General features: G+C 46.4%; 1 protein-coding gene across 1 annotated transcript in view; it reads left to right on the forward strand.

Moving 5' to 3' along the window:
- Positions 1–12,412, forward strand: part of LOC139263108 (cadherin-related family member 2-like) — a 273,421-nt gene that overhangs the window by 138,005 nt on the left and 123,004 nt on the right. The window contains exon 17 of the mRNA XM_070878659.1: positions 5,197–5,266. Within this exon, the coding sequence (XP_070734760.1) occupies positions 5,197–5,266 (70 nt within the window). The remainder of the gene's footprint in view (positions 1–5,196; positions 5,267–12,412) is intronic.

Raw genomic sequence — 12,412 nt, forward strand, 5'->3', positions numbered from 1 at the left:
AAAAGTGGGGTTACATTGGCTACCCTCCACTCGATAGGAACTGATCCAGAGTCAATGGAATGTTGGAAAATGACTGTCAATGCATCCGCTATTTCCAAGGCCACCTCCTTAAGTACTCTGGGATGCAGTCCATCAGGCCCTGGGGATTTATCGGCCTTCAATCCCATCAATTTCCCCAACACAATTTCCCGACTAATAAGGATTTCCCTCAGTTCCTCCTCCTTACTAGATCCTCTGACCCCTTTTATATCCGGAAGGTTGTTTGTGTCCTCCTTAGTGAATACTGAACCAAAGTACTTGTTCAATTGGTCTGCCATTTCTTTGTTCCCCGTTATGACTTCCCCTGATTCTGACTGCAGGGGACCTACGTTTGTCTTTACTAACCTTTTTCTCTTTACATACCTATAGAAACTTTTGCAATCCGCCTTAATGTTCCCTGCAAGCTTCTTCTCATACTCTATTTTCCCTGCCCTAATCAAACCCTTTGTCCTCCTCTGCTGAGTTCTAAATTTCTCCCAGTCCCCAGGTTCGCTGCTATTTCTGGCCAATTTGTATGCCACTTCCTTGGCTTTAATACTATCCCTGATTTCCCTTGATAGCCACGGTTGAGCCACCTTCCCTTTTTTATTTTTACGCCAGACAGGAATGTACAATTGTTGTAATTCATCCATGCGGTCTCTAAATGTCTGCCATTGCCCATCCACAGTCAACCCCTTCAGTATCATTCGCCAATCTATCCTAGCCAATTCACGCCTCATACCTTCAAAGTTACCGTTCTCTAAGTTCTGGACCATGGTCTCTGAATTAACTGTATCATTCTCCATCCTAATGCAGAATTCCACCATATTATGGTCACTCTTCCCCAAGGGGCCTCGCACAATGAGATTGCTAATTAGTCCTCTCTCCTTACACAACAACCAGTCTAAGATGGCCTCCCCCCTAGTTGGTTCCTCGACATATTGGTCTAGAAAACCATCCCTTATGCACTCCAGGAAATCCTCCTCTACCGTATTGCTTCCAGTTTGGCTAGCCCAATCTATGTGCATATTAAAGTCACCCATTATAACTGCTGCACCTTTATTGCATGCACCCCTAATTTCCTGTTTGATGCCCTCCCCAACATCACTACTACTGTTTGGAGGTCTGTACACAACTCCCACTAACGTTTTTTGCCCTTTGGTGTTCTGCAGCTCTACCCATATAGATTCCACATCATCCAAGCTAATGTCTTTCCTAACGAATGCATTAATCTCCTCTTTAACCAGCAATGCTACCCCACCTCCTTTTCCTTTTATTCTATCCTTCCTGAATGTTGAATACCCCTGGATGTTGAGTTCCCAGCCCTGATCATCCTGGAGCCATGTCTCCGTAATCCCAATCACATCATATTTGTTAACATCTATTTGCACAGTTAATTCATCCACTTTATTGCGGATACTCCTTGCATTAAGACACAAAGCCTTCAGGCTTGTTTTTTTAACACCCTTTGTCCTTTTAGAATTCTGCCGCACAGTGGCCCTTCCTGTTCCCCGCCCCGGGCCTCTCCGCCCCCCCATACCCCCCCCCATCTCCCCTCCGTCTCCTGCCTTTGGCTCCCTTTTGTCTCTCTCTGTCTCCCTGCATTGGTTCCCATCCCCCTGCCATATTAGTTTAACTCCTCCCCAACAGCACTAGCAAACACTCCCCCTAGGACATTGGTTCCGGTCCTGCCCAGGTGTAGACCGTCTGGTTTGTACTGGTCCCACCTCCCCCAGAACCGGTTCCAATGCCCCAGGAATTTGAATCTCTCCCTGCTGCACCACTGCTCAAGCCACATATTCATCTGCGCTATCCTGCGATTCCTACTCTGACTAGAACGTGGCACTGGTAGCAATCCCGAGATTACTACTTTTGAGGTCCTACTTTTTAATTTAGCTCCTAGCTCCTTAAGTACGTTTCGTAGGACCTCATCCCTTTTTTTACCTATGTCGTTGGTACCAATGTGCACCACGACAACTGGCTGTTCTCCCTCCCATTTCAGAATGTCCTGCACCTGCTCCGAGACATCCTTGACCCTTGCACCAGGGAGGCAACATACCATCCTGGAGTCTCAGTTGCGGCCGCAGAAACGCCTATCTATTCCCATCACAATTCCCATCCCATCATGTCTTTAATAAGTCAAAAAGATGTAGAAACAGAGTAGATCTATTTATTTTTGATAGTTGGTCAATTAAGCAAGAATGAAGCTCTGTAAAAAGTATAAGGTTGATCAATTGTTCATCAACTCTGTCTTATCGAGACAGTCCGATCAGTTCTGAATATTGAGTTCTACCTGACATGGTAACATTGCCAGTAGCAAGTTTTGTAAGGAAGCTCAGGTTTTCCATATCTGTTTAAATGTTCTTAGTTCATTTTATGTTGACCTTTTAAAATATGTTGAAAACTTGCCTTTTGTCAAAATCTTATCAGTACTCTGACTTCTACTTACTGCTGTTGAATATCACATCTAAAATACCTGATTGCCACTATGTTGTCTGCAAGGAGGGAGGCATTTTTATATCATAAGTGGTGAAGTGATGCTTAAGTTGTATAGAGTCTTGGTCAGACCTCATCTGGAGTATTGTGTTTAGTTCTAGGCAAAGCACCTCAGGATTGATATATTGGCTTTGGAAGGGTTGCAACGCAGATTCACCAGAATGATAGCAGGGCTTAAGGGGTTAAATTACGACCACAAGTTGCACAAACTTGGGTTGTATTCCCTTGAGTTTAGAAGATTGAGGGGTGATCTAATTGAGGTGTTTAAAACGATAAAGGGATTCAATAGGGTAGATACAGAGAAACTATTTCCTCTGATGGGGAAATTCAGAACCCTGGAACTCGCTCCCTAACAGCACTATGGAAGAATGTTCACCACACGGTCTGCAGTGGTTTATGAAGAAGGCTCACCACCTCCTTCTCAATGGTAATTAGGGATGGGCAATAAATGCTGGCCTTGCCAGCGACGCCCACATCCCAAGAACGATTTAAAAAAAAAATAACCACCTTATAATTAGCAAAATTCAATCAGGCAGAGTCAACATGGATTTATGAAGGGGAAGTCATGTTTGACAAACTTGCTGGAGTTCTTTGAGGATGTAACAAACAGGGTGGATAAAGGGGAACCAATGGATGTAGTGTATTTGGACTTCCAGAAGGCATCTGACAAGGTGCCACATAAAAGGTTACTGCACAAGATAAAAGTTCACTGGGTTGAGGGTAATATATTAGCATGGATAGAGGATTGGCTAACTAACAGAGAACAGAGAGTCGGGATAAATGGTTCATTCTCAGGTTGGCAACCAGTAACTAGTGAGGTGCCACAAGGATCAGTGTTGGGACCCCAACTATTTACAATCTGCATTAATGACTTGGAAGAAGGGACTGAGTGTAACATAGCCAAGTTTGCTGATGATACAAAGATGGAAGGAAAAGCAATATGTGAGGAGGACACAAAAAACCTGCAAAAGGACATAGACAGGCTAAGTGATTGGGCAAAAATTTGGCAGATGGAGTATAATGTTGGAAAGTGTGAGGTCATGCACTTTGACAGAAAAAATCAAAGAGCAAGTTATTATTTAAATGGAGAAAGATTGCAAAGTGCCGCAGTACAGCGGGACCTGGGGGTACTTGTGCATGAAACATAAAATGATAGTATGCAGGTACAGCAAGTGTTCAGGAAGGTCAATGGTATCTTGGCCTTTATTGCAAATGAGATGGAGTACAAAAGCAGGGAAGTCTTGCTACAGCTATTTAAGGTATTGATGACCGAGAATACTGCGTGCAGTTTTGATTTCCATATATACGAAAGGATATACTTGCTTCGGAGGCAGTTCAGAGAAGGTTCACTAGGTTGATTCTGGGGATGAGGGGGTTGACTTATGAGGAAAGGTTGAGTAGGTTGGGCCTCTACTCATTGGAATTCAGAAGAATGAGAGGTGATCGTATTGAAATGTATAATGTTATGAGGGAGCTTGACAACGTGGCTGCAGAGAGGATATTTCCACTGATAGGAGAGACTAGAATTAGAGGGCATGATCTTAGAATAAGGGGCCGCCCATTTAAAACTGAGATGAGGAGAAATTGCTTCTCTCAGAGGGTTGTAAATCTGTGGAATTCGCTGCCTCAGAGAGCAGTGGAAGCTGGGACATTGAATAAACTTAAGACAGAAATAGACAGTTTCTTAAACGATAAGGGGATAAGGGGTTATGGGGAGCGGGTGGGGAAGTGGAGCTGAGTCCATGATCAGATCAGCCATGATCTTATTGAATGGCAGAGCAGGCTTGAGGGGTCATACGGCCTACTCCTTCTCCTATTTCTTATGTTCTTATATTCTTATGTAGTGCTAGGTCAGTTAGGAGTGAAATCAGGAAGCATTTTTCAAAGAAAGTGTAGTAGAAATCTGAACTCTCTCCAAAAGGCTGTGGGAATGCTGGGACAATTTAAATTTTCAAGACTGAGACGAATAGATTTTTGTTAGGTAAGCGTATCAAGGGAACATAAGAATTAGGAGCAGGAGTAGGCCATTCAGCCCTTCGAGCCTGTTCCACCAGTCAATGAGATCATGGCTGATCTGCAATCTAACTCCATATACCCGCCTTTGGCCCATATCCCTTAATATCTTTGGTTGACAAAAAGCTGTCAATCTCCGATTTAAAATTAACACTGGATCTAGCATCAAGTGCCATTTACGGAAGAGAGAGTTCCAAACTTCAACCAGCCTTTGTGTGTAGAAGTGTTTCCTAATACCACAGGAAAATGGAATTAAGGTACAGGTCATGATCTAATAGAATGGCAGAACAGGCTCGAGGGGCTGAATGGCCTACTCCTGTTCCTATAGAAACATAGAAAATAGGTGCAGGAGTAGGACATTCGGTCCTTCGAGCCTGCACCACCATTCAATATGATCCTGGCTGATCATGCACTTCAGTAGCCCATTCCTGCTTTCTCTCCATACCCCTTGATCCCTTTAGCTGTAAGGGCCACATCTAACTCCCGGAAAATCTTAAAAGGTTATTTTACACTGTTGTACAACTTACTGTTTACTTTAATTGATAATCTGATGGTGAAAAAGGCTGGAGGATGTGAAATAAAATCGAATATTGCAGTAGAATAACAATTAGTGCCTAGCCGTATATTTTCTTCAAATGAATAAACCATTGTTAATATCTTATATTGTAGGATGTGAATGACAATGAACCCGTTTTTAACCAAAGCACCTTTTTTGTGACTGTGCCAGAAGACCAACTAGGTAAGAGCTACATTTATGAGATGGAGAAGAAATTAAATTCTAATTGTTTTATGCAAATAGTACAGTAACTGATAGAAATGTACAGTAAATTGTAAATTTCTATGAACAGCAAGCAATCCGACAAACGTTTCTGTTGTGCTGTGAAAAGAACAAGCTTTTTGTCTGCGTGACTTTATTTCACAGAGTCAATCGTGGCATCAATCATTCACAGAAATAACAAATGTGGAACCTGTCATGTATCTTACATTATTATATATAACTGTATTCCAACATGCTATACATGACTATAATAAGATATGACCTGTAACCACCAGCATACCTTACCACCGGGGGTGCACTTGCAAGAGACAGGTATATAAGCACAGGTCTCAGGCAAGTGCAGCATTCCAGAGCTGTGAAATAAAGGTGCAGGTCCAGAGTGACTTTGACTTCACTACATGCCTCGTGTGAATCTGTACTGAGGGGACAGGACTTTACAGTGGCGATGGGTTACGGGATTACAGAATCCACAGAATGGCGAACAACGGATCAGATGAAAAGTACAATGCAGGAGACAATTGGGAGGACTTTATAGAAAGGCTCCAGCAAAGCTTTGTAACCAAAGACTGGTTAGGCGACGATACGGCAGACAAGAGAAGAGCCCATCTCTTGACCAGCTGTGGCTCGAAAACATACGCTTTAATGAAGGATCTGTTGGCACCTGAGAAACCAGCAAGCAAGTCATTTGAAGAATTGAGCACACTGGTAAGAGACCACCTGAAGCCAGCGAGCAGCCTACACATGGCCAGACACAGGTTCTACAACTACAGACACTATGTGGGCCAGAGCATACCCGACTTTGTGGCGGAACTTCGGAGGTTGGCTAGTTTATGTGAGTTCTCCGATGAACTGAGGATAGAAATGCTGAGAGACTTTTTCATTGAAGGAATAGGCCACGTAGGCATATTCTGAAAGCTCATAGAGACCAAGAACCTGACCTTAGAGGCAGCAGCACTGGTTGCACAGACATTCTTGGTAGGGGAAGAAGAAACGAGGTTGATTTACAATGCAGGTACGACAACTAATGAAATAATGGAACAAGGAGTTCACAGCACTAAACAAGCTGCTACCCCCACACACAGACAAAACCGGCAGAACAGGCTTTCAACAGCAAGCAGTGGCAACAGAAGCCATCAAGGGCCACAGGAGCGGCCGTTCATACCTCATCAACCCACAATGCAAGCAAACTGAGAGAAGCTCAAGAGAGATCAGCAAAACACAGCTCATTCTTTGCAAGCAGTCTGTGCTGGAGGTGTGGGGTGGGAACTCATCAAGGGGATGTCGATTTCAGCAGGCTGTTTGCAGAAATAGTGAATATACAGGGCATTTGGCCCGCATGTGCAAAAAACGGCAGCTCGGCTGGTGTACGAATCAGATGGGTCGGAAAGCGGACCAGAAGAAGGTGGGGACAGTACCCGGGACACCGATGTACAGCGGGTCAACACAATCAATGGCCGCTGCTCCTCCAACAGGACGCCTCCTATAATGATGAGGGTCCTACTCAACGGGATATCTGTCAACATGGAGCTGGATACAGGAGCGAGTCAATCTCTCATGGGCGCTCAACAATTTGAACTGTGGCCGCATAAAAGAGACAGACCAAAACTCACAAGGGTCAACACCAAACTAAGGACCTATACCAAAGAAATCGTACCAGTCCTCGGCAGCGCCATGCTCTCTGTCACGCACAAAGGGACAGTGAACCGACTTCCCCTGTGGATTGTCCCCGGAGACCCCCCAGCACTGCTGGGGAGAAGTTGGCTGGCAAAACTAAACTGGAAATGAGATGATGTCCATGCCATGTCATTAGAGGAACGGACCTCCTGCTCAACAGTTATAAAGCGATTTGAACATCTCTTTCAGCCAGATGTGGGCACTTTCAAAGGGGCCAAAGTCAAAATCTACATCACACAGGATGCTAGACCGGTCCATCACAAGGCCAGAGCTGTACCCTATGTGATGAAGGAAAAGATTGAACATGAACTAGACAGGCTTCTGTGGGAAGGCATTATATCACCTGTGGAATTTAGCGACTGGGCAAGTCCCATCGTCCCAGTCATGAAGCCTGATGGATCCGTACGAATCTGTGGGGACTACAAATCTACCATAAACAGAGTCTCCCTACAGGACCAGTACCCGCTGCCCAGAGCGGAGGACGTATTTGCCACATTGGCTGGAGGTAAACTTTTCTCAAAATTAGACCTCACATCTGCGTATATGACGCAAGAATTGACCGAGGAATCCAAGCTACTCACCACCATCAACACACATCGAGGCCTTTTCATGTACAATCGATGCCTATTCGGCATCAGGTCGGCAGCTGCCATATTCCAGCACAACATGGAGAGTCTGCTCAAGTCCATCCAGGGGACAGTTGTATTTCAAGACGACATACTTATCACGGGCTGGGACACCGACTCCCATCTCCGTAATTTGGAGGAAGTACTAAAGTGGTTGGATCGGGTAGGCCTACGAGTCAAGAACTCCAAGTGCCTGTTTCTCGCACCCGAGGTTGAATTTTTGGGCAGAAGGATTGCCGCTGATGGAATCCGCCCAACAGAGTCCAAAACAGAAGCAATTCGCCTGGCACCCAGGCCCCGGAATGTCTCAGAACTGCGCGCCTTTCTCGGGCTACTCAATTACTTTGGGAACTTTATGCAGAACTTAAGCATGCTGCTGGAGCATCTCCACGTGCGACTCAGGAAGAGGTGTGATTGATTTTGGGGGGACGCCCAAGAACGCGCCTTCAATAAGGCACGCAACCTTCTGTGTTCCAACAGTGTTTTGACTTTCTTTGACCCAGGTAACAAGCTAGTTCTCACATGCGATGCGTCAGCGTATGGGGTCGGGTGCGTTTTGCAACATGTCATTAGTGTGGGCAAATTAAAACCCATAGCTTATGCCTCCAGGTCACTTTCGCGGGCGGAGCGCGGGTACGGAATGGTAGAGAAGGAGGCGCTCGCGTGCGTGTACGGTGTCAAAAAGATGCACCAATACCTTTTCGGGGCCAAGTTCGCGTTAGAAACTGACCACAAGCCCCTCACGTCCCTCCTATCCGAGAGCAAGGCAATAAATGCCAACGCCTCGGCGCGAATTCAACGGTGGGCACTCATGCTGGCATCCTACGACTATACCATAAGGCACAGACCAGGCACAGACAACTGTGCCGACGCGCTCAGCAGGCTACCCCTGGTGACCATGGAAGGGCCTGACAAACACGACTGTGAGATAGTCATGGCAATCAATGCCTTTGAGTCCACAGGTTCGCCCATGATGGCTCGCCAAATCAGAGCTTGGATGGCCAGCGACCCCACGTTATCCTTAGTAAAAAGATGTGTCCTAACCGGTGACTGGGCAGAGGCTCGCGATGCCTGCCCCGAGGAATTAAAACCCTTTCACAAGCGCATGCATGAGCTAGCACTACAAGCAGACTGCCTGATGTGGGGCAGCCGAGTAGTCATGCCTCTGCGAGGCAGAGAGGCATTTGTCCGTAGCTCCACCGCGAGCACCCGGGGATCGTTCTCATGAAGGCCAGAGCCAGATCCCACGTCTGGTGGCCTGGTATTGACGCGGACTTTGAGCTCTGCGTCCGAAGGTGCACCATTTGTGCCCAACTAAGCAATGCCCCCAGGGAGGCTCCACTGAGCCCCTGGCCCTGGCCTACCAAACCGTGGTCGCGGGTGCACGTAGAGTATGCGGGCCCATTCATGGTCAAAATGTTTCTCGTAGTTGTAGATGCATTTTCAAAGTGGATCGAATGCACCATTTTAAACTCGAGCACAACCTCCACCACTGTGGAGAGCCTCGCAACCATGTTTGCAACGCACGGAATCCCTGACATATTAGTCAGTGACAATAGTCCGTGCTTCACCAGCACAGAATTCCAAGACTTTATAATTGACCACAGCATAAATCACGTCAAGACGGCACCGTTCAAGCCGGCCTCCAACGGCCAGGTGGAGAGAGCAGTGCAAATCATTAAACAAGGAATGCTTAAAATCCAAGGTCCCACGCTGCAGGGTCGCCTGTCGCGACTGCTGTTGGCATACAAATCTCGTCCGCACTCACTGACTGGGATCCCCCCCGCGCAACTGTTGATGAAAAGGACTTTAAAAACAAGGCTCTCATTAATCCTCCCAGACATGCACGAAATCGTTGAGGCAAAGCGCCGTAAGCTGACTGAGTACCATGACAGAAATTCGAGGGGGAGATGGAATGAAATAGGGGACAAAGTGTTTGTACTAAACTATGGCAGGGGTCCCAAATGGCTTGCAGGGACAGTAATGGGCAAGGAAGGAAACAGGCTACTGGTAGTACAAAAGGACAATGGCAAAACCTGCTGGAGGCATGTAGACCAAGTCAAAAGCAGATTTACCAACAGCACTGCGGAACCAGAGGCAGACTACAATGTGGAACTCACACCACACCTGGTGGACAGACAGAGGGAACAACCTGAGGAAAGGGCAATCCCAACAGACAGCCCAGGCGAGTCAACAACAATCACACCAATCGAAACAGACAGCCCAGGCGAGATACCAGCAACCACACCCAAAGAAAAACAGACACCAAGGCAAATAACTGAACCACAATTCAGACACTCCACGCAAGAGCGTAGACCACCTGAGAGACTGAACTTATAAAGACAATAAGACCTTGGGTGAGGGTGATGTCATGTATCTTACATTATTATATATAACTGTATCCCAACATGCTATACATGACTGTAATAAGATATGACCTGTAACCACCAGCATACCTTACCACCAGGGGTGCACTTGCAAGAGACAGGTATATAAGATCAGGTTTCAGGCAAGTGCAGCATTCCAGAGCTGTGAAATAAAGGTGCAGGTCCAGAGTGACCTTGACTTCACTACATGCCTCGTGTGAATCTGTACTGAGGGGACAGGACTTTACAGAACCTCCAGAATGTGATACCATATAAGGACCTGGAGTTTCCTCCGATTTGTGCCGAGAGACACCTGTAATCTGGGTGCATGGCTAAAAAAAGATCGTGCAGTTTTGGGTGTAAGTGAGCTGCGTGGGTAACCACAGTACACCCAAGTCTCCTCGATCTTTTCCATCTGTCCAGCATACCCTCCGCCCCAAACAATCGCTTCTCACAAAACTGGCCTTGCCCCTTCGACTCATAAATACGAGCATCCGCCGATTGCGTTGTTCAGGGAGGGGGTCTCTCAACATTGAGTCCAGATTTTCAGGCACAACAGGAAACACAGACTTTTTCTGGTCTTTTAGTGCGATTTTCGTGGAGCGTTTTAAATTATTAATCCTCACAGGGGCCTGCTCTGTGTTATCTATTTCTTTGAATAGATTTTTATGGCACAAGCCTAAGTCACATTAAAAATTGAAAAGCTTTCCCGATTGCGGATTATTAAACCTGCGGTGCCTGATATGCATGAACGATGGTTAAATGAGTTGAAACTTCAACTGTTAAGCTTGGCTGGACTTTTGGCTTTGCTGATTTTGGGGTGGTATTGGTGGCAGGGCAATAAAGTTTGCGCCTCAATCAGCAAAATTGGGCAGTTGAGCCCTGAGTATGGGGTGGAGCGCTAAGGGAGGTATTGCACACCTCTCTTAGGGCGCTAGGCCAGCTGAGCGAAAACCCTGAGCAAAACAGCTGGCTCAGGAGCATTCTGGGAGGGGCCTGGGGAGAAAAAAAAACTTGGAAAAAAACCCACCAAAAACACTCCCAATACATAGCCCGCACCACCACAACATAAATCGCAAACAAATAAAATAAAAAACAATCACACTTACCTGAGATGGACATTACTTACTTCACTGCAACCAGTATAGGTTGGACCGCCCGTTTTCACTGGCGGTCGCAGCAGGGCGCGCTGTGGGCCGTACGGGTCGGGCGGTACTCAAAAAGCGAGCCGGTGTCACAATCAGGGGCGTTGTACACCGGCTCAACTCTTCCGGGCATTACTGCTCCGCGTTCCCGTAAAACTGGCCCTGAAAACCGCCACGGGGTGCTGAAAGCTGACTGCCCGCCATTGCGGCCTCTTCGGGGCGAAAACAGAAGCACACATCACTGGAATATCCAGCCCAAGGAAGAGATATACTCGTGTAGGTTCGCTGTTTCCTTGGGTCTCGATTGTTTACGCTGATTTTGGCCCATTTACACCCATTTTAAATGCTGGCATATTCTAATGAGATTGGGCATAATTTGACAGCAGCAAGATGGGCGTAGCCTTTTGTGCCATTTCAGGTGCAACTTCCAACCCTCAATACTGCATCGGAGGGAGTACAATCTGCCCATGGAGCAAACTCCACGCCTAGGATTTGCGAACAGACATGTTGAGGATTAATGACTGTTGAGAAAAGAATTGTCTTATTTGTTTCGGGGCTAATGGATGAGGAGTGAATGCATCCCAGCTTGAGCCACGGGATGCATCCACCGGGGGCCTCTGTAGCTCTGGTCATGAAGTCATGAAAATCTCCTGCATAATTTACACCTATTGGAAAAAAATTGGAATGGGATATTCAATTCCACATCCGACCTGAAGTTAAGAAGTGTCATGTATCTCACACCACTGTGTTTAACTGTATCTTACCATGCTATATATGACCTGTAACCACAAGCATACTTTACCACCAGGGGTGCACTTGCAGGAGACACTGCACACCTGTCCCACACAGGTCTATAAAGGCAGGTCTCAGGCAAGTGTAAGCATTCCAGAGTTGTGAAATAAAGGTGCAGGTCCTGAGTGACCTTGACTTCAGCATGTGCCTCGTGTAAGTCTGCACTGCAGGGTCAGGACTTTACAAGAAGCTTAATGGAGATGAAGGTGTCACAGCAGAAGTGACAGGGCTGAACGGTGCAAAGGAGTTCCTGCCTTCGAAATAGCACCATGGGATCTGAGAGGGACGATGGGGCCCACACACATCATTTAAATGACCCTCACCCTGGGATTTCAAGTGGAAACAGAGTCTTTGCCAGTGGGTGGGCAGATGTTGAATTCAGCAACATTCAGCGAATCCTGTGCCTAAAACAGAGTTCAATTTAAATCAAACATCGAGAATTTACATATTTAGGCTTCATGACATGTTACGTTAAAATTCACGGTTTGCCAACAGAATGACGGT

Source organism: Pristiophorus japonicus, chromosome 1 (assembly GCF_044704955.1).
Source record: "Pristiophorus japonicus isolate sPriJap1 chromosome 1, sPriJap1.hap1, whole genome shotgun sequence".
NCBI lineage: Eukaryota > Metazoa > Chordata > Chondrichthyes > Pristiophoridae > Pristiophorus > Pristiophorus japonicus.